We start from the raw sequence: 23,759 nt of genomic DNA on the forward strand, positions 1-23,759 counted from the left end.
ATAGTCTGTATGGACTCTTCCACTGTCCGTGCCAAATGACGTCAGAAGCTCATTACCTGATTGGGTCTCAGTGTCTGGTTCACCTCCAGCCCTTTCTCAAATGTCACAGGCCTGCACTGTGGTGACCTCAGCCTTTCCACTGACTCATGCACTTCCACCAAGGATTGGTATCTCTGCTGGTGATAGCTTGTAAGGATATGATGGTACATATTTACAGAGGTTAAAGTTGGTCCCTCGGGGTTAGTGACTGCACTTGTTAAGGTTTCCACTGTTGGGAAACGTGGAAACTCCTGCCATTGGAAACTGCTAACTCGGGTTTAACCGTGAGTCTTTCAAAATTATGATTCACGTTCCTTCTCAAAAACTGCAACCCTGTAAAGTCAAATGTAGTTTGGCCTTCCTCCTCCAATCAATGACTTCTGATAGGTTTTATGCGCTGTCTTTTGCCGCAAAGAAAAAGGAACATTGTTGTCACAAATCTTCTCTATTTGTACTTGTATGCCTAATATCTCCATTGGCATGCCACCACTCTTTGCAAATTAACAGATCTTACACTTCAGATACCAACATTCCCCTCACCACCCCAAAACTCCATCATTACCACCACGGCCTCAACTCAGAATGCCACAGTACCAGGCGTGTGGTATTTCTGTTTTGTGCTACCTTCTGCACATGGCCTAGATATTAGGCAATGACACACTTGACACACATGACATCCTCCTATATATATTCATCTGTAAAACAGTTATACACTCACCCTTGTGAATTGTAAAAGATAATTCAGCCTCTTAAAGCACTGTATTCACATGCTTTGGATGAATGTATGGCTGTTGACCGCCTCTGTAGTCTCTGTGGTTTCTTTGGTATGGGATGAGTTTTCCTCTTTCTGTCTTTTGGCTTGAGAACTATGGTCAATCACTGACACTCTGCAGGGGGACTTGTAGAGAGTTGTCATCAGGCCATCCTTGGGTTGGGCCCTTCTTTTCGTATTTTCTCCATTACGTATGGCAGATGAAAGATGTGAGACTATTGAAATGAAATAGCTTAATTTTCCTCATCTGTGGGAACGAATGAAATTAAGTAGTAGAATGAATGGGAAAGGGATAGCTTGCTTAACTGAGATACTAAGAACTGCAGATGCTGAAGTCAGAGATAACAAAGTGTGGAGCTGGAGGAACACAGCAGGCCAGGCAGCATCAGAGGAACCTCTGAAGAAGGATCCCGACCTGAAACATCAGCTTTCCTGTTCCTCTGATGCTGCCTGGCCTGCTGCATTCCTCCAGCTCCACACTTAGTAAGCTTGCTTAATTGTTGTTTACTTCCTGGCAATTGTCCTGAATAATAATAGTATCCAAAATGGCAAAACATGTTGTTGCTTCACTGCTGGTAGGGGCACTGAATCCATAGAATTCTTTGAATTAAGTTTTTCCAAAATGCATTGATCTTCTCCCCACTTGTCTCCAAACCAATGTCAGCTTTCCTTTGAATAGGTAGCCTTGACTCGATTACCATTTATGACCTGATGCTTCTCCTGCTGAACATCCCACTTTAAAGGTCAAATTAAACCCACAGCCCACCAACACACAGCTAGAACCAAGCCAAATACAGTGGACTGGACTTTCAATGCAGGGTTGGGAACCTGGTACCTGGATTAATTCCATGTCATGAATCTGTGTTCAAGCTGTAATATACTTGTGACATGATTTTCAAATCGACATGGGCTAAATAGCTAGGAATGAGCTTAGCAACTCAATTCAAAGAGCCAAGTACTTCCAGGAAATGGGTTCTGGCCAAGTGAGATCATTGGTAAAGACAGGCAACAGTCGTGCTGAGTGTGCAATAGCCTTGTTGAGCTAAGCTCTTGGGAAGGCAAAGGAGGTCAACTGGGATGGATGCTAGCCTTATAGACAAAGTAAGAATGTGAAAAATATGAACAGAAACAGGTCATTCAACCCCTCAAGCTGGCCCCATCATTCAATACGATCATTGCTGATCTGCCTCAGGTCTCAGCCCTTCTTTAGTGCCAGCTCTTCACAACATCTGTTTACCACCTCAGTATATACGTCCAGTGATTTAGTCTCCACAACTGTTTTTGGGGTAAAGAATTCCAGATATTTACGACCCTCTGAGAAATTTATTTGCATCTCATTCTTAACTGAGTGCCCCCTTTTCTGTAATTATGTCCCCGAGTTTAAGATTCCCCAATGGTCAAATCTTCGCATGGAATATGTCCTGTCCCCTGAGAAACTTACATAGTTTATCATAGAATCAAAGAATCCCTACAGGGTGGAAACAGGCCCTTCGGCCCAACAAGTCCACACTGACCCTCAGTGAAGCCGACCCAGACCCATCCTCCCTATAACCCACCTAATCTACACATCCCTGAACACTATGGGCAATTTAGTGTGACCAATCCACCTAACCTGCACATTTTTGGACTGTGGAAGGAAACCGGAGTACCCGGGGGAAACCCACGCAGACACGGGGAGAATGTGCAAACTCCACACAGACAGTCACCTGAGGGTGGAATCGAACCTGGGCTCCTGGTGCTGTGAGGCAGCAGTGCTTAACCATTGAGCCACCGTGCTGCCCCAAATAAGAACCCTCCTCATTTTTCTAAACTCTGATGAATAAAGGCCAAAACTGTTTAGCTATTCTTGATAAATCAATTCCTTCATCCCAAGAATCAGCCTAGTGAATGTCTTGAACTGCCTCCAATTCCAGTACATCCTTTCTTAAAAATGGAGGTTAGAACTATGCGATGTAATCCAAATGATGCCTCACCAACACTGTACAGATGTAACAAGATGTCTCTAATTTGAAATGCTAACTACCTAGCAATAAAGGCTAACATTTCATTTGTCATTTTAATTATATGCTGCACATGCACCCTGACCTTTTGTATTTCATGTATAAGAACAGCCAGATCTCTGCGCTGCACTTTTTTGGAGTTTCTATCCATTTAAATAATAGTTTGCCTTCTGATTCTTTCTGCCAAAATGCATGACTTTTGGCTTACCTATATTAAACTCCATCTGCCAGGTTTATGTAAACTCACACAACTATACCCCATTAGAGATTACCTATGTCCTCATCTCATCAAGCCCTCCCACCTATTTTTATATCGTCAGAAAATTTGGATACTTTGCACTGTGATCTTCTCCAATTAATGTAGTTAGTCAGTAATTGAAGCTCTTGGACTGATACTTGTGGCACTCTACTACTTACATCTTCCCAACCAGATGAAAGACTCACAGTTTCAACTTTTTTTCTTTCATTCTATGTATGAGCAATTATCAATCCATACTGATACATTAGCTCTAATTCTGTGGGCTCCGATCCCATGCAATAACTTTTTACGTGGCACCATTTCAAATGCATTTGGGAAACTTAAATATACTACATCCACTGGTTCCCCTTTATCAATTCTGTTTGTTACATCCTCAAAGAACTCTAGAAAATTTGTCAAATGTGATTTCATGTACATGAGATTACATTGACTCTATTTGATTGCATTCAGCTTTTTCTAAATGATTTTTTTCTAAATTTCTAAATGCTTTTTCTTCCTCAATACATTAATACTCTCTTTAAGAGAAAGGGGTGGTCCTCGATCTAATGTTAGGTAATGTAGTCAGATAACTGGTTAAGATATCAGCTGGGTGGTGGGGCATTCTGCAAACAGCATTTGTAATTTCATTAGATTCAGATTGTTGTGGAAAAGGACAGGCATGGGCCTGAAATCAAAGTTCTCAACTAGGGGGAGACTGGTTTTAATAAGATCAGATGATTTAGCCAGAGTAGACTGGGAGCAGATACTTTCAGGTAAATCAGTCGCAGAACCATGGGGGGCATTCAAAAAGGAAATATGGAGAGTATAGGGTCAACATATTCCAACAGCAAAGGGGTGGGACCATCAAATCCTGTGAACTCTAGATATTGAAGAGTATACAGCATTGAATCAAGAGAAAAAGAGAGGCTTATAGTAGAAAATAAATGCTCAAAACAGTAGAAGCCCTAGAGCAGTATAGAATATGCAACAGGGTGTTTCAGTTATGAAGACAGATTGGACAGGCTGAGATTGTTTCCTTACAGCAGAGGGGATTGAGAGGGTACATGATTGAGATGTATATATTTATGAGGGCATAGATAGGGTAGACAGGAAGAAACTTTTCCCACTGATGTAGAGATGAATGACCAAGGGATATAGAGTTTGTTAAAATATCCAAACTTGCTGATCTTCCTTGTACCTTAACTGGCCTATAATGTCTTTGCCTTCTCAACTCACTTGCTGTTCTAATTTTGGCCATTCATCTTCCTTTGCTGAACATTCTCTGTAAATCCTGCCCTCTACCAAGTTAGTTTAAACCCTCCCTGCAGCTCTTGCTTCCTCCCCACAAGGTTGCTGGTCCCATGCCAATTCAGGTACAACATGTCCATCTTGTACAAGTCCCACCGGCCCCAAAAATGGTCCCAGTGTCCCAAAAGTCCCTATCCTGCACCATGTCTCTGGCCATGCATTTATCTGGCCTGACTGCCTGCTCCTATACTGAGTTGCATGTTATAATGGAAGTAATCTAGAGATTACAACCTCTTGCATCCTGTTCTTTAATCTACATCCTCGCTCCATAAAATCTGTTTTCAGGACGTCATCCACTTTCTTACCAATGTCGTTGCTATCAGTAGGTACCATAATCTTTGTCTGTTTGTCCTCCCCCTTCAGCATGCCCTGCAGCTTTTCAGTGATCTACCTGTACCTGACACTAGGGATTGAGATGTTAGATGATCTTTTCTCCCAATAGCATCTTGCTTATTTGTTTTCTTTGGGATGTTTATAGTGTCTTCCATGAAGACCGATGCAGAATATTGGCTTAAATTGTCATTTCTCTGTTATCAATTGTACAGTTGTGCCATTCAAGGTTACTTTACTGTCATGCTTACTTTAGATACTCTTTTGTTTTTATACACCATATAATCTCTCCTTGTTTGTTTCTATTTCTTGCCAATTTACTTTCATGATCAATTTTCTCTCAATTAGCTTTTCAGTCATTCACTGCTAGTTCTTAAAACAGAATTCACAATCCTCTTGTCTACCACTAGATTTTGCTGCTTTGCTACCAACAAGCTTGGGGCCAGCAGTCATGCCAGCATCAGTAAAGACCAAAACATTATAAATACGAGGACCAGTAGGAGGCTGTTTGATCACTTGAACCTACTCCACCATTCAATAGGATCATGGCTGATCTGACATCTGATTCCTCACATTCACTTTCCTGCATTTTGCCTATAACCATTGATTCTCTACTGATTAAGAATGATCAACGATCTCAAAATTAAATATACAAAAGGAGTTTGCCCCACAGCTTTCTGTGGCAAGGAGTTCCAAAGACACTGAGGCCTCCAAGAGAAGAAATTATTCTTCATCTCTGTCTTAAAATGGCACCTCTTTATTCTAGACTATGCCTTCTTGTCCTAGACTCTCCCATGAGGGGAAATATGCTCTCAGCATTTAATCAAGCCCTTTAAGAATTCTATATGTTTCAATGAGATCACCTCTCATTCTTTGAAACTCCAATGAGCAGAGTCGCAACCTGCTTAGCCTTTGCTCATAAGACAATTTGTCCATAAGGTAAGACCATAAGATATAGGAGCAGAATTAGACAATTTGGCCTGTCAAGTCTGCTCCACCATTTGATCATGTCTGATATATATCTCAACCTCAATCTCCTGTCTTCTTCCCATAAACCTTGATCCCCTTATTAATCATGGTGGCTCAGTGGTTAGCACTGCTGCCACACAGTGCCAGGGACCAGGGTTCGATTCCACCCTTGGGCGACTGTCTGTGTGGAGTTTGCACATTCTTCCCGTGTCTGCGTGGGTTTCCTTCGGGTGCTCCAATTTCCTCCCATAGTCCAAATTTGTGCATGCTAGGTGGACTGGCCATGCTAAATTGCTCGTAGTGCTCAGGGATGTGTAGATAGGTGGGTTATAGGCAGACAGGTCTGGGTGGGATGCTCTGAGGGCCGGTGTGGACTTGTTGGGCCGAAGGGCCTGTTTCCACGCTGTAGGGATTCTATGATAATCAAGAACCTATCTATCTCTGTCTTAAATAGACTCAATAACTTGGCCTCCACAGCCTCCTATGGCAACAAGTTCCACCGATTCACTACCCTCTGAATGAAGAAATTCTTCCTCATTTCAGTGCTAAAGGGTCATCACTTTACTTTGAGGCTGTGGCCTCAGGTCCTAGTCTCTCCTATTCGTGGAAACATCTTCTTCACGTCTATTCTATCTAGGCCCCTCAGTATTCTGTAAGTTTCAATGAGATTCCCCCTCGTCCTTCTAAGCTCCATCGAGTACTGATCCAGAGTCCTCACTTTTCCTCATATGACAACCTTCATCCCCAGGATCATTCTTGTAAACCTCCTCTGGACATCAGCACATTCCTAGGTATTAGGCCCAAAACTGCTCACAATATTTCAGCCTCAGTGGTACATCTCTGCTGTTATATTCTCACCCTCTTCAAATGAATGCTAACATTGTATTTGCTTTCCTAACTGCCAACTGAACCTGAATGTTAACATCAAGAGAATCCTGAACTAGGAGTTCTAAATCTCTTTGTGCTTCAGTTTTCTGAAATCTTTCCCCATTGAGAAAATTGTCTACTGCTCTATTCGTCCTACCAAAGTGCATAACTTCATGCTTTCCCACAATGTATTCCATCTGCCACTTCTTTGCCCACTCTTTTTGCATGTCAAAGTCCTTCTGCAGCCTGCCTGCTTCCTCAAGACTACCTGACCCTCCACCTGTCTTTGTGTCATCTGCAAACTTGTCAACCATGCCCTTAGTTCCTTTGTCCAGATCATTAATGTATAACATGAATAGTTGTGGTCCCAACACAGGCCCCTGCAGAACTCCACTAATCTCCAGCTGCCATCCTGAAAAGATCCCTGCAATCCCACTGCCTTCTGTCAGTCAGCCAATCCTCTATTCATGCTAGTACTTTGTTCCTCACACTACTGGCTGTCCTTAGTCTAACTTGATCGTTAGCTCCTCAAAGAATTCTAACAGATTTTTCAGGCATGACATTGTTTTGATGAAGCCATGCTGACTCATTCCCATTTTACAATGCACTTTCAAGTACTCCACACTCTTATCTGTGTGGACTCAAAAACCAATAACTGATGTCAAACTGACTGGCCTATAATTTCCTTTCTTCTGCCTCCCTCCCTTTTTACACAGAATATTACATTTCCATACCAGAGATCATTCTAGTGAACCCTTATAGATTTATTTACCAACTTTATTCTGACAAATTTGTTTGGCTCTGCCACTAGCCAGATAGCTGAGCATTGACGTGCAAAATATTGTTCAAGCTCACCAAGAAAACTTCTGAAATTGTTATTTTGATCTGGATAAGCCTCTTAACAAACTCCTTAAGAAGTTTCAGTGACCATTAATTGGAGATGAGAATCTTGCTTGGTACGTGTCTGCTGCTGGCCCATTGAATATTCAGAACTGTTCTCAAACTGTTGGGATGTTGACACAACCGCTAGGACAGATTTTCAAAATAAAACTGCAATTGATTCTGATACCCTGGCCCTTTGAACATCCTTGCCATTAAGTTGAGAGGGTAAATGAAATAGAAATAACACTGGCAAAGACAGAATATGAGAATGTAATGGCAGTTAAGAGATAGAGACCCTGAAAATCAACTATGGTACATAAATAATGAGAATGAATTAAATGTAGTATGGTCCTGTTATGGTCAGAGTGATATATTCTTAAATAGCATCTCCAACGTTTAAATTATTAGATTGCACAAACCAGGATCATCTTCCTTGGAGTCTGAAGGGAAAAGAACAAAGCTGATATGTATATTGTGTCCTTAAGATAATAAATTATCCTATGCGGATTGATACATAAAATTTGAGACTTAGTGACATAAGGTGACATTAAGGCAGATGGCCAAAAATTTAGTTGAAGACATAGCTTTTTAAACAGCATCTGAAAGGAGGAAAGAGAGACAGAGGGCTAGAGAGGCAATGTGTTTTATGGGGGAAATAATAGAGCTTTGGATCTAGCAGCTGAAGGCACACCCACTAGTGGAGGAGCAATTCTGAAGGGAAGAGAAAGCCTTGCATTTGTTAGATGATGTTCAATGTCCTCAAAGTACTTTTATAACTAATGAGGTACTTTTGAGTTGCAGTCACTGTAATAATGCTGTAAATACAGCTAAAGTGGGCACTGGTCCTTTACAGCATGAGACTAAGGAAATAATGATAGGAAGATAGGAAAATAGGAAATAGAACATAGAAGACTGAACAGTACAGCAGTGTATAGGCCCTTCGGCCCACAATGTTGTGCTGACCTAGTATCCTACTAAGATCAATCTACCCTGCAAACCCTACATTTTACTATCCTCCATGTGCCTATCTAAGAGTCGCTTAAAAGTCTCTAAAGTATCTGACTCCAGTACCACTGCCGGCAGCGCATTCCACATGCCCACCACTCTCTGTGTGAAGAACCTACCTCTGACATCTCCCCTATACCTTCCTCTAATCACCTTAAAATTATGCCCCCTTGTAATAGTCATTTCTGCCCTGGGAAAAAGTCTCTGACTATCCACTCTATCTATGCCTCCCATCATCTTGTACACCTCTATTAAGTCACCTCTCATCCTTCTTTGCTCCAATGAAAAAAGCCCTAACTCCCTCAACCTTTCGTCATAAGATCTGCCCTCCAGTTCAGGCAGCATCCTGGTAAATCTCTGCACCCTCTCTAAAGCTTCCACATCTTTCCTATAATGAGGTGACCAGAACTGAACACAATATTCCACATGTGGTCTAACCAGAGTTTTATAGAGCTGCAGCATTAGCTCGCAGCTCTTAAATTCAATTCCCCTGCCAATGAAAGCCAACACACCATACGCCTTCTTTACAACCCTATAAACTTGTATAGCGACTTTGAGGGATCTATGGGTGTGGTCCCCAAGATTCCTCTGTTCCTCCACACTGCCGAGAATCCTGCCATTAACGTTGTATTCTGCATTTAAATTTGACCTTCCAAAATGAATCACTTCACACTTTTCTGGGTTGAATTCCATCTGCCACTTCTTTGCCCAGCTCTGCATCCTGTCAATGCCCCATTGCAACCTACAACAGCCCTCCATGCTGTCCACAACACCACCAACCTTCATGTCATTGGCAAACTTACTAACTCACCCTTCCACTTCCTCATCCAAGTCATTTATAAAGATCATAAACAGCAGAGGTCCCAGAACAGATCCCTGCGGATGACCACTGGTCACCGAGCTCCAGGCTGAATACTTTCCAACTACTACCACACTGTCTTCTATTGGACAGCCAGTTTTGTATCCAGACTGCCACATTTCCCTGAATCCCATGCCTCCTTACTTTCTGAATGACCCTACCATGGGGAAGCTTATCGAATGCCTTGCCAAAGTCCATATACACCACTTCCACTGCTCTACCTTCATCGATGTGTTTTGTCACATCCTCAAAGAATTCAGTAAGGCTTGTGAGGCATGACCTACCCCTCACTAAGCCATGCTGACTATTTCTAATCAAACTGTGCTTTTCCAAATAATCATAAATACTATCTCTCAGAATCCTCTCCAATAATTTGCCCACCACAGAAGTAAGACTGACTGGTCTGTAATTCCCAGGATTATCTCTATTCCCTTTCTTGAACAAGGGAATGACATTTGCCACCCTCCAATCTTCTGGTACTACTCCAGTGGACAGTGAGGACGCAAAGATCATGGCCAAAGGGGCAGCAATCTCTTCCCTTGCTTCCCATAGAAACCTTGGGTATATCCCGTCTGGCCCAGGGGACTTACCAACCTCATGTTTTTCAAAATTTCTAGCACATCCTCCTTCCTAACATCAACCTGTTTGAGCATATCTGCCTGTTTCATGCTGTCCTCACAAACGTCAATATCCCTCTCACTGGTGAATACTGAAGCAAAGTATTCATTAAGGACCTCCTCTGACTTCGTGCACAGTTCCCTCCACTATCCCTGATTGGCCCTACTCTCACTCTGGCCATCCTCTTGTTCCTCACATGAGTATAGAAAGCCTTGGGGTTTTCCTTGATCCTACCCACCAAGGTTTTCTCGTATCCCCTTCTAGCTCTCCTAAGTTCCTTCCTGGCTACCTTGTAGACCTCTAGAGCCCTGTCCGATCCTTGCTTCCTCAACCTTAAGTATGCTTCCTTCTTCCTCTTGATCAGATGTTGTGGCACTGACTACCCCTTTGCCCTATCAACTGCTTATCATTCCTCACAGATTCTCTGCTTGCTCTATCTGTCTGTACAATGGCTACCCCATCCTCTGATTTGTAGCTCCGGTTCAAATGGAAATGGCCTTAATTTGTACCTGTTGTCATAGTAGAAAGAGTTCCAAGAATCATTGAAAATAAGAGACAAAAGGGAGAAACTTAAAAACAATCATGAGCACCTGAGAAAATGTAATCTGATAACAAATGGGACTAAGAACTTTCAAGTCCCCTGGATCTTATGGGTGCATTCTAGAGTCTTACAAGCATGAGTTGCAGATATGGTAGGTACATTAGTTACAATGCTGTATAATTCACAATTTTTGAATTCTGGAACTAAGTTAGTGGATTGGCAAACTGCAAATTTAACATTGTTATTCAAGAAAGGTGGGAGACAGAAAGCAGGAAACTGTAGGTCAGATAATTAACATCTGTCATTGGGATAAAGCTGGAATTCATTTGTCCTGCTACTACCTCTTGATTTTTAGAAAAAGGGAGGTGATGGCCTAGTGGTATTATTGCTGGACTGTTAATCTAGAGACCTAGATAACATTCTGGGGACTGAGATTCGAATCCAACCATAGCAGATGGTGGAATTTGAATTCAATATAATACCTGGAATTAAAAGTCTAATGATGGCCATGAATCCATTGTTGATTGCCAGAAAAACCTATCTGGTTCACTAATGTCCTTTAGGGAAGGAAACTGCCATCCTTACCTGGTCTGGCCTACATGTGACTCCAGACCCACAGAAATGTGATTGACTCTGAACTGCCCTCTGGGCAAATAATGATGGGCAATAAATGCTGCCTAGCCAGCCATGCCCTCATCCGTTAATGAATTAAAAAAAAATACCAATCAGGCAGCATCTCATGGTTTTGTGAATGAGAAATCATTTTTGACAAATTTATTAAGAGTTCTTTGAGGATGTAGCATGCAGAGTGGATAAAAGGGAACCTGTAGATGTAGTATATTTAGATTTCCAAAAGTTAGTTTATAAGGTGTCCATATAAGAGCTTATGGTGATATATTAAGATGGTTACAGGATTGGCTAACTAACAGGAAACAGAGTTGGAGTAACTGGATCAGTTTTGAGATGATAAACTGTAACTAGAAATGGAGTGTATGTTTCAAATGCCAAGATTGCCTATAATGATGGCTGCCACCTATGCATGTACGGACGGCATTAGTGACTCTTGGTATTCATTTCATTGTGAATCATCCCCACACGTTAGTTCGGGGAAAGCCATCATTATTAGCAATAAAGAACAAACCTGAGTTACAATTTAAATGGAAATTAAGCTGAGTTTGGAAGTACCTGTTTTTGTGCAAAGCATTGACTCAGCAGATCAAATTTAATTCAGAATTTGAGCTTTCTGTTTTGTGGGGTTTAAAAGTCAATGAACTGAAGTGACTGAGTCTGGAACTCATAATTAAGGGTATTTTTTAACCCCAAGAAGGTCAAATAAAATGTTTGAGATTTGCTTCAACAGAATCTCTTTCAGATTTTTCAAATGCTAAAATTAGTTCAGCGGAAAGCATTATATAATATCCATTTAACTTCTTTGAGTTTGCAAGCACTTTGTGCCAATTTGACATAGTGTTAGAATAATTCACATCCAACTCATAACTGTCACAGGGACCAGTGTTAGGGGCTCAACTTAATTATGTGAATGATTTATAGCTAATTTTGCTGATGATATAAAGATAGCTTGGAAAGCAAGTTACGGAAAGAACGCAAAGAGCCTGCAAAGTGTTCATATGGATAGGCAAAATGAGTGGGCAAAGAATTCATGGATGAAGCATGATGAGGGAATATGTGAGGTTGTTTACTTTGGCAGGAAGAATATATGTCATTGCGCATGAACTTCAAAGTTAGCATGCAGGATTGGCAATTAGGAAGGCAAGTGAAATATTGTTTTTTATTGCAAGATGGATGGAATACAATATTAAGAAAGTCTTGCTCCAACCATGTGAGGAATTGATTTGACTACACCAACAGTACTGTGTACAGCTTTGGTCACCTTACATGGGGATGTGTGTTGGAAACAGTTCAGAGAGATTTCTAAGGTGATTATGTTCCTTGGACAGCAAATTTCAGCACGTGTTTGCACCTTTGTACTCAGATATAATTATTTAGACTCAGGAGTTTCCTTGAAGGGTGCTTTTTTTGTATGTATGTTGTGCACCTCTATGCTGCATTCATTATCAGGAGGGTGTTTGCTACTGTTGCTGTCCAGTTGGCTAACATTATTCCACTCTGGTGATTAATCTGAAACTAAATAATGAAGAGATCTGCTGCTGGACCTCTTCTTGGCTGAAATACAATGTAAGTCTGCAGTGTTTGTAACAAGGTCAGCCAGGTGAACTTCATAAAACACAAGTTCCCTGATTCAGGCTGTCAATCAGGTCCAGTCAAGGAAACCTGGCTGACAGATAGGAACAGAGTGTCAGACATCCTGCTCACTCTGAGATCTGGCTTTGAGGGAACTGGATTAGTGTCAACCACTCTCCATGAATCTAATGGAGGTTTACTTGGTGATGGGACACTGGTCTTTGTTGAATTATTTCAGTAGGAGTGCGAATAGGATTAATGATGTAACCATGCAAAGGCCACTACTAACTGAAGCCCAACTGGAGTATATGAGTTGTAGGGTATTCTGATGGAATTGGACACCCTTGTCAGTCCGACTGAGCTTGGAGAAAACCATTTGAATGAAAGCAATTACATAGTGTCACTCAGGACATATCCTGAACAGAAGGACTTTAGGTTAGCCCACAGCAAAATCCCAAAACAAAGCCAAGCCTTCGCAAAATGATTAAAATTTTCTTCAGGATCCATGCCAGCAAATGATTGTAGTTGTTGCTTGTATGTGGACCTGAGACAGTAAAAGAGTCCCACTTGACCTACATTGAATAAGAGAACTCATAGGCCAATATTGAGGACAGTACAAACCCTGGAAAGTCCACCTATATCTGGGCAGGGAGCAAAGGGATACAGATCCTTGGAAAATAGGTGACAGGTTTAGATAGAAGATCTGGATTGGCACAGGCTTGGAGGGCCAAAGGGCCTGTTCCTGTGCTGTAATTTTCTTTGTTCTTTGTTCTTTGTTCTTTGTTGGTGTGGCACAGTTAAATTACTTAGCAACCTCCAAACCAGAACTAGTCAACATAAACGTTTGGTTAAATGATCAACTAGTTCTAATGGAAGTCAATACCAACACGGCCGTTTCAGTGATTGCAGAACCAGTCTTTAACAAAATTCGCTCTGGACTCTAACCCTTAAGTTTGTGCAAGACCTCAGCTAGACTGAGAACCTGTACTGGGGAACCTTTACAGATACAGATTTAACTTCAGTTCTGGTCTCTTATGAGAAACAGTTGGTTCAGTTACCAGCAATTGTAGTAAAGGGCTTGGGCCCAAGCTTGATGGGACAAAATTGTTTGAGAAAGATTCATCCTAGATTGGCTCAACATTTTTCAGTTAGCAAAAGGCTAATTAGATCCCAAAAGTTTTTCACGAAAGTCTAGGGACTATCAGAGGAGTCAAGGCCACCTTGCACGTTGACCAGGAAGCAATTCTATGATTATGCACAGCCTGCCCAGTGCTATTTGCCTTATGGGCAAAAGTAGAGGCAGAAATCAGGAGGCTGGAAAGTGAGGGAATTATCAAATCAGTCCTGTTTGCAGAATGGGCAGTATTGGTCAGACTGATTGTGAAGCCCAACGGGTCAGTTCGCCTTTGTGGGGTTTTTAAACAAATGGTAAACCGCTTTTCGCAGCTGGATAAATACCCAATCCCTCGCATAGAGGACTTATACGCAAAACTTTCGGGGGGGTGGGAAGAGCTGTCCTTCATGAAGCTGAACATGAGTTATACATACTTGCAATTGTGGTTAGATGAGGATTCCCAGAAGTAAGCTACAATTAATACTCATAAGAGTTTGTACCAATATCTGAGACTACCATTTGGGGTATCATCAGCCTGTGCCATTTTTCAGCAGACAATGGAGAACATTTTACAAGGTCTACCCCAGGTTGCCATTTATCTAGATGATGTGCTAATTACAGGGAAGACCAATAAGGACCACTTAGAGAACTTGGACATAGGGCTTAGATGTTTCTCTCAGTTGGGGGTATGTCTTGGAAGGGAAAATGTGTGTTCCAGCTACCCCAAGTGACCTACTTGGGTGACAGTGTTGACAAGACCAGTTACACCCGTTGAAAGATAAAGTGAGAGCAATCAAAGGTCCACCAGCTCCCACGCCTGTACTGGAGCTTAGGGCTTTCCTTAAGCTGGTGAATTATTAAGGAAAGTTCATACATAACCTGGCCTTCTTCCTGGCACCTTTGCATCAATTCTTAAAAAAAAAGGATCAGCCTTGGAGATGGCTTTGTAGCCAAGCCATAGATTTCAGGGAAATGAAGAAACAGCCATCATCCTCTCAAGTGTTAGCACAGTATGATCCCAAGTGAGATCTGGCATTGTCAGGCGATGATTCCCCATACAGCATCAGGGTAGTATTAGCTCATTGGTGGCCCAATGGAAAGGAAAGCTCAATAGCGTATGCATCCTGGGCTTTGGCTAATGCAGAGTGTAAATACATCCAGATAGCGAAGGAAGATTTGGCGGTCATATTTGGAGTCAGGAAGTTCCACCAATACCTTTACGGATATAAATTTGTAATAATAAGGAACCACAAAGCCATGCTAGGTCTACTTAAAGAGGGCAAGGCAGTGCTGCCAATAGCTTCAGGCCAAATTCAGCGGTGGGCTGTAATACTAAGAACATATAATTACGAGTAGGAACACAGTCTGGGAGGCCAGGTAGCAAATGTGGATGCATTGAGCCACCTCCCGCTGGCAGATACACCACCGGTGGCACTGCCACTGGAAGAGTCCATAATGGTTTTAAATTTTCTGGATACACTTGCAGTCACAGCTGACATTATCAGACTTTGGACGCAGAAAGATCCGGTCCTGGCAAAACTGAAAAAACTGGTGGTGATGGGGTAAGCCAAAGGGCCATCACAACCAGAATTGAAATCATTTTCGAACTGGAGTCACCAGATCACAGTATAGGATGGCACATAATGTGGTGGTATGGTGGCACAGTGATTAGCTCTGCTGCCTCACAGTGCCATGGACCTGGGTTCAATTCCACCCTCAGACGACTGTCTGTGTGGAGTTTGCACATTCTCCCGGTGTCCGCATGGGTTTCCTCCGGGCACTCTGGTTTCCTCCGACAGTCCAAAGATGTGCAGGCTAGGTGGATTGGTCATGCTAAATTGCCTGTATTGTTCAGGGATTTGTACATTAGGTGGGTTATTGGTGGGGGGTGGGGGGTGGGGGGGGGGCGGTGGATGTTCTGAGGGTCGGTGTGGACTTGTTGGGCTGAAGGGCCTGTTTCCACACTTTAGGGATTCTATGATTCATAATTATGTGGAACAAGAGTGATTGTAATGAGTGAAGGTTACTGGCTGAACTGCACCAGGTCATCCAGGTGTTTCCAAAATGAAGATGTTGGTGAGAAGTTATGTCTGGTAGCCAGGACTGGATGCAGACATAGTGGTGTTGGTTGGGCAGTGCCCAGGGTGCCAATAAGGACAAATATCACTGCCAGAAACCAACCCACATTTGTGGGAATGGCCAGGTAAATCCTGGACTCAAAGACATGTTGACTTTGCAGGTCCTTTCATGGGCTTAATGTTCTTAGGCATTGTGGATGTCCACTCAAAGTAGCTGGACGTGCATACAATTAATTAATCAAACATTGGGACAATGATAGAAAAACTGCGTGCATCTTTCGCAATACATTCATTCCTGGAAGTGTTGGTCACAGACAATGGGCCATCATTTACCAGCAGGGAGTTCCTAAAGTCAAATGGTATCTGACATGTAAGGACAGCTCTATACCGCCCATCATCTAATGGTCCGGCAGAAAGAGCAGTCCAAACTTTGAAGGCAGGCTTTGATAAACAGCCTATAGCTTTACTAGATACCAAACTGGCCCGTTTCCAATTTGATTATAGCAACACTACTGATGCAACTATAGGGTTGCTAATGGGGAGAAAACTCAGCACCTGGTTAAATCTGATCTTCACAGACATGGTGGGGAGGGTGAACTGCATCAGGAATGCTGATGCTGAATACCAGTTTCCACGAAGCAAGAGGGACAGTTTACTTCAGGGGAAAACATTTAGTGTAGGAACCATGGAAATGGTCCTACAAAGGCAAGAGGCATGGTCAATGGGAGGTCAGGTCCAGTGACATATAAAGTTTTGGTGGGTGTGATGGGTCTGAACAAGTATGAGGACCATATGAAATTTGAAACTCACAAACAGTGTGGGAGCAAAACGTGCTCAGTTCCTCGACAGACTTTTCCAACTGTTCTGGAACCTGTGGGTTCTCCCTCTCCATCAAGTATTGAAGATACCTCGGAGTCTGAGATGGATATGGCAGATGTCACCGCTTTGACACCTTTGTCGCCTAAAGAAGAGAATGAATTACTTCTGAGACACTCCGGGCACAAAAAGTGAGCTAATATGTGTTACATATTGCCTGCATCAGAGACAGAATTGGAGGAACCTGACCTGGTGCTAGAACGCCCCATGAGGACCTACAGAAAAAAGAACTGGCCTATGTCCTCTGACTCCAAGGGGGAGGGTTGTCACGATTGTAACAAGGTCAGCCAAGTGGACTTCATAGAATATGAGCTGCCTGGTTGGGGCTTTAATCTGATCCAATCAGGAAGACCTGGCTCATAGATATAAACAGGAGTGTCAGACATCCTGTTCACTCTGAGAACTCGCTCGGAGGGAGCTGGATCAGTGTCAAGGACTCTCCACGTGTGATTAAAGGGTGACTTAGTGATGGGATACCAGCTTCTGTGAGTTATTTCAAGTCAGTATTTTGCTCCATGCCCCCTCGCCAGACATCTAAACATAAGCAAGTCATCAACATCCTGTAAGGCCATGTCTAGTGGAAGGCCAACCCTGGCTTGGCTGGGATGACTTTCACTGCTACTTTCTCGTCAACATCAGGAAATATTTGATTGAGTACTTAAACTCAGGTGTCTATTTAACTTTGTCAGGAACTTCTGCTGCTGCATTACTTCTGTAATTAAACCTCGGAGCTGCTTACATAGTTCCATAACACAGTCTGTAATCTTATCTTTCATCAGTCCTCTTTCAGTGATCCCCATTATGAAACCCTCAGGAGGCTTGTAGCCACAGTCATTAGTTCATAAAGGGTTGATTTGATTGTTCAGTTGGGAGTGGCCAATAATCTCATCGATATTGCCTTTGAACTGGGTGTCTTTTTGTTTGGATTCATATGCTGTACCATCCCTGAGCTCCAGGGGTTGTGGGGTATGTGAAACTTTTGCTTGACTTCCAGAAATTTCCATGTAGTTTTCACGATCTTGTCTGTAAAGTAGGTCCCTTGACTAGAATCTGCAAGGGGACCCATGACCACAGTACCACTTCCTCTCAGTATCTAGGCAGCTGTATCTGCAGTGCACTTCCTGATCATAAGTGCTTTGATCTACCTCATGAATTGATCTTTAATCACCAGAAAGTAAGTATTCCCCTTACATTTAGATTAGGATTCTGTAAAGTCAATTTGCAAATTTTGCCAAATGCCCCTGTGCAGAGATTGGTTTCCCATGCAGATGCCTTTCTTACAGTTATGTTGTGCACGAATTCAAAGTCTGTGACTGTAATTTACCTACTTCCTGGTCCATGTACGGGCACCACATGAATACCTTTCAAGTGTGTGTAACATGCCTTCTTGTTTCCTACTATGTGTATCCCTATGGTAGATTCTCAGTAAATTGTATCTAAAGCGTCTGGGTGCTGATACATAGTCCATGACTGCATTTCACTTGTCTTGGCCTGTGCTGGTTTATGGGCTAGTTTCTGGGGTGCACACCAAATAAAGCATGAACTGTACCTGGAGGACCATCAACTAGGTGAAAGTCACAGTTTGGTCCACCTGAAACCTGCTGATCTCCCAGTCCAAGAAGTTGTTCTTGACCAGGTGTTGCAGAATGGCACATTCTCACTATGTGTTGAGGGATGCACTAGAATTTGGGGCTGCTGTTTCAGAGGCACAATGGGGAAATAAGACTGTTGAAGGCATTTCAGCCATAATGTGTCGAAGAGCTGGAAACTGTAGAAACCGTAAGATTGTGTGTTACAAAGAATATATAATGTAAATCAGGAGTATTGAAAATTTATTGCGGCACCTGGTAAAACATGGTGAACAAAAAAAACTTTCTATTAATCAAATATTTTGTTAATTCCAATTTGACATATTTTTGCCTTTGGCTGTATGTCTGACTTGTAAAGTATTTTGTCAATATTAAGTCCATTAGAACAGTATCGAATCAAACACACTGTATTGAGAAGACAAATTTTTTTGAAAGTGTAATATTCAAGTTGAAATGTTTTGTCATTTTAAAAAAAAAAACATTCTATGAATAAAGAATTTAAGTTTGGCCCAAATTCCAAACAATTCCCCTGACCCAGTCACCCAAATTCTCCATCCAGGGTCAATTATGGCATTCACTTTTTGCAATAAATCAGAACATTCTGAAGAAGAGTCACTGGACCCAAAACGTTAATTCTGATTTTTCACCACAGATGCTACCAGACCTGCTGAGATTTTCAGGCAATTTCTGTTTTTGTTTCAGATCACAGCATCTACAGTTTTTAGGTTTTTCTAAATCTTTCCCCCTTTTTGGCCTAGAAATGGAATGGTATTGATATTTCGATAAAACCTATGCTATAATTGATTTTTGACAGTTGTTAGCCTATCCCTGCATGCTGGTGATAAAGATTTCTGATTTTAACTCTTTCCAGACTCTGCGTGTATTTGTCCCCAATAATTTGGCATCACAAACACTGACAGCTGTGGCTAAAGGAACATCCATGTGGTAGCAGGAATAGAGGGTGAGCTTATTCTGCACCACCCCATGCCTGGGTATGTCTGGCTGACCCAAAAACAGAAATTGCTGGAGAAACTCGGCAGCAGGTCTGGCAGATCTGTGGACAGAAAGCAGGGCTAATGTTTCAAGTTCAGTGACCCTTCAGAACTCAACAGCCATCTGATCAGTGGGGCATCCTCAGAACCTTAGGGATGACAAATATTAGAACAGATGTAGCACAGTGGCTCAGTGGTCAGCACTGCTGCCTCACAGCACCAGGGACCAGGATTCGATTCCACCCTTGGGTGACTGTATGTGTGGAGTTTGCACATTCTCCCTGTGTCTACATGGGTTTTCTCTAGTGCTCCAGTTTCCTCCCACAGTCTAAAGATGTGCAAGCAAGGTGGATTGGCCATGCTAAATTGCCCGTAGTGTTCAGGGATGTGTAGATTAGGTGGGTTATGAGGGATGAGTCTGGGAAGGATGCTATGAGGGCAGTGTGGACTTGTTGGGCTGAAGGGCCTGTTTCCACACTGTAGGGATTATATGATTTATGATCTAGAATTGGAGAGGCTGTACATCCGAAACTGGGAACTCCTCTGAAACCTTGGAAGAAGAAACCCAAATTAAAGATACAACCATAAACTTCCAGACACAGCCAGTTTGATCATCAGTGGGTTTAATGAGCCATTCTTGGTGGTGAACAGTGACATCCATTACCCAGAGAGCATTCTGTGCCCATAGTGCTTCTTCTAAGTTGTGGTCAGCATAGAGGTTTATTGATTCATTAGCTGAGGGAAGATGGTAAATGGAAATCCAGTAAAGGTCCCTTGCCTATGTTTGACCTGATGCTATAAGACTTTGTGGAGCTGCATCAATGTTGAAGACTCCAAGAAACACTCCTCCTCTACCAATCATCTTCACCTTGGTGGGCAAGGCAAGCCCAGGGTTGGTAAAGATGAAGTTTGGTATTTTTGATTTGAAATTGATAGGTTTTTGTTTTCTAAAGGTATTGTGGGATATGTAATGGAATATGAACAAAAGTGGAACAAAATATGGAGATATGTCACAGTTTAGTCATTGATCTCATTGAATGATAGAACATCCTGAAGATCTGACATGGCTCTTAATTTGGCAACAGCCATAATTATGTGATTGCAACTATGTCAAGCTGTCACTTGATTGTCTATGAGGCAACTGTCTCAATTTTGGCACAAGTCAACAGTAATTAATTAGTAAAATTACTTGTGCTGTGTTTGATTTTATTATGTCTGATACTTAGGTTGATGCTAAGTGGCCTGTTCAGTTTTATTATACTTGCACTTGTCATAGATGTTTGATTCTTTGAGGCTTGCTAGATCATTTCAGAGGCCAGTTCTTTATCAGCCATATTGCTAGGGGTATAGAGTCAAATGTAGATCCCATTGAGTAAGGATGACAGATTTCCTATGGTACAGTACTGAACCAGATGGGTTTTTAATAACAATTTCTTGGTCATTATTACTAGTTTGTCATTCCAGATCTATTAAATTAACTGAATTCAACTTCCCTTCTTTACCCTGGTAGGATTCGAATTCATGTCTGTTGTTTAATAGCCCAGCTTTCTGGATTATTTGTTCTGTAAGTTAACCTACTATGTCGCTGTATCTGTCTGTACAGGTGCTTTTGCTGGAGTACTGGACCTACATACTTCTGCTGTATAGCAAGTTATAGAAATAAAGGATTTAACTGGACACGTAACTAAGTATTTACATTGAACATGAAACAGTAGAATAGAATGATAAGCTCTATTGTTTAGGATTTTTGGATATGATGAGGACATAGTAAGGAATTACATAAACTACAGGTTCTTTTAAAAAGATTCGTTTGAAATGGCTCAATGCATCCTTTTGCTTATCTGATCTTTAAATGAACTGTAACTAAATTACACCTATTAAATTTTAAACACGTCTGCTAAATTAACAGGATGCTTCTATCTCCTGGGATCCCAATTAATAGGATGCTATGCTTTAAGTTGCATATATTCCTTTGTCTCCAAGTGAATATATTGTATAATATAATAATGATTGTATGCATTTTAAATATTCACAGGGATCCCAGCCAGTTGATTAATGAAACAGTATTATTACGGCAACAAAACTGAATTTTACTATTAGTATTAAAATGTTTAAGGTGAGTAGAATTGTGCAGCTAAAGTGAAGTAAAGTTAGCAGCTAAGGTTTTATGGCTGGACTTGAAATATTGTACATAAAACTGAAGTGATTTAAATGTTTATTTCAGAACCAAATGCAATCCTTAGACAAACATGTGAATATGTTTATGGACTACATGTTCGGTCCTAGAGGTAAGTCAGCCTAATTAATCTGAAATCTGATACTTGGTGTAGGATATATAGATACTGTCAGATGTGGATGTTTGGGTAATATATAGAACCATGATTTACAAAGTGCGCATGTACACCCAGTGTATACATATACTGAGTAATAGGAAACAGAGTAATGGTCCAGATACTTTTTCAAATTTGGAGGAAGATTAGGGTTAGTGGAGTTCTCCATGGGTCAGTATTGGGATCCTTGCATTTTCTGATATTTATTAGTGGGGGCATAGAGTACAGGAGCGAGGAGATGATGTTGAATTTACGTAAGATGCTTGTTAGATCTCAGCTGAATGATTGTGTACAGTTGTGGGTGCCACATTAAAGGAAAGATGTAAATGCATTGGAGAGAACGCAAAGGTGATTTACAAGATTGGTTTCAGGAATGAAAAACTTTAATTATGAAGAAAGATTATAGAAGTTGGGACTGTTTTCCTTGGAGAAAAGAACACTGACAGGAGATTTGACCGAGGTTTTCAAAAACACAAACAGGCCGGATGGAGTAGGTGGGGTGAAGTTGTTCTCACTTCTATTAGGAAAAGGTTTAATAGGTTTAAAGCGATGTGCAAAAGAAGCAGGGTGATGAAAAGAAGCTACAAAATACATTTTCCATATACCAAGTAGGTAGGATGTGCAATATACTGCCTAGAAATATGGTGGAGTCAGGTTCAATTGAGACATTCAAGAGAGCATTAATTGAATAGAAATTATGTGCAAGGGTATGTGGAAAAAGCAGGAGATTGGCTCAAGGTAACATTGTTTGGTTGAAGAGCTGCTGCAGGCACAATGGTTGGATTTGCTTCTTTCTGCACCGCACCACTTCTGAGATTATGTGGCAAATGCTGTGTGTATCAGAATGAAAAAAATTGCAAAAAGGAAAACATCACATCCAAGCTTTTTATCTTGCAGTCACCAGGACTGCATTTGACATAGTCTACTTTGACTTCACCAATGCTTTTTATAAAGTCATGCATGGGATACTGACAGTGAAGGTAGGAGCTCATGAATCCAAGGGAATTTGATTAATTGGATTCTAAATTGGCTGAGTGGCAGGAAGCAAAGAGTGATGGTCAAGAGGTGTTTTTGTATCTGGAGGCCTGTATACAATGGGGTTCTACTGGGATCAGTGTTGGGGCCCTTGCTCCTTGTGTTATATATAAATTATTTCAGCTTGAATGTAGGAGGGTTAATCAGTAAATTCGTGGATGATGTGAAAATTGGTGGGGTGGGAAATAGGAGGATAGGTGGATGTCTGGTCAAATGACTGGTCATTGGCAAATGGAATTCAATCCAGATAATTGTGAGCTGATGCATTTGGACAGGACAAAGATGGCAAGTGAAGACATGATGAACAGGAGGAACCTGGGAAACAGCGAGGCTCAGTGTGCCTTGGTGTGCATGTCCACCAGTCCCTTCAGGTCGCAGAACAGGAACAGAAGAGGCATTTGGAGTGATGCCATTATTAGATGAGGCACAGAGTTGCAGAGGAAGAAGGTGATGCTGGATCTGTATTAAATGTTGGTTGTGCCATGGCTAGACTATCTTGAACAGTTCTTGAATGCCATTATAGGAGGGAGGTGATTGCAAGTGGCTCTGTTAGAACCCAAATCAAGCATCAGTGAACAGATTATTGCTAAATGCCACTTGACAGTGTTAAGTCAGCAATTAATTCTGCTCATCGCGTATATGAGCTATCTGTACTGTTGCTCACTATAAAGTAGTTTTGCTGCCTTTAGCTTCTTTTTGGGTGCAGTGATCTACAGGACCTGTTTAGCCTGACCTTATTGAGAGAAATCATTTGCTGGCCTAATGGGAAGAGGCTTTCGTCTTAACCAAGCCTCTTCCACTGATTGATTGTTACAGAGACTATGTCTACGAGGAAGGCCCAGATTGCAGGTCTTACTCCTTCAAGGTCCTAAGCTGTTCTCCCACCAAACCCATCTGATATCAAAGTAGGTGCACCAGCACAGAGGGTGACTAGTAAGAGAGTGGAAACTCTGGTAGTTGAGCTAAGTGTGGAAATTTAAGAGTATAAGTCTTAATGTTTTGCATTCTTAAAATCTAAAACTGTGGATAAGGGAAGGGTAGATATTTAAGGGTTGTATTTTCTTTCCTTTAGGCCTAAGGAAAGTTTAAACAAGCACTTTTAGTAGCTACTTAAT

The 23,759-nt window shown here is 41.7% G+C and overlaps 1 protein-coding gene across 7 annotated transcripts in view; it reads left to right on the forward strand.

The window, feature by feature from the left end:
• elovl2 (ELOVL fatty acid elongase 2) overlaps positions 1-23,759 on the forward strand; it is a 116,441-nt gene that overhangs the window by 60,843 nt on the left and 31,839 nt on the right. For 4 of the 7 annotated variants that reach the window (XM_048610807.1, XM_048610795.1, XM_048610814.1 and 1 more), the window contains exon 2: positions 21,504-21,567. In XM_048610807.1, coding sequence (XP_048466764.1) covers positions 21,510-21,567 — 58 coding nt within the window. In that variant the 5' untranslated portion in view covers positions 21,504-21,509. Of the gene's footprint in view, positions 1-21,314; positions 21,396-21,503; positions 21,568-23,759 lie in introns of all 7 variants that reach the window. The other 3 variants (XM_048610789.1, XM_048610781.1, XM_048610773.1) reach the window with 1 other exon arrangement.

Source organism: Rhincodon typus, chromosome 2 (assembly GCF_021869965.1).
Source record: "Rhincodon typus isolate 14 chromosome 2, sRhiTyp1.1, whole genome shotgun sequence".
Lineage (NCBI taxonomy): Eukaryota > Metazoa > Chordata > Chondrichthyes > Orectolobiformes > Rhincodontidae > Rhincodon > Rhincodon typus.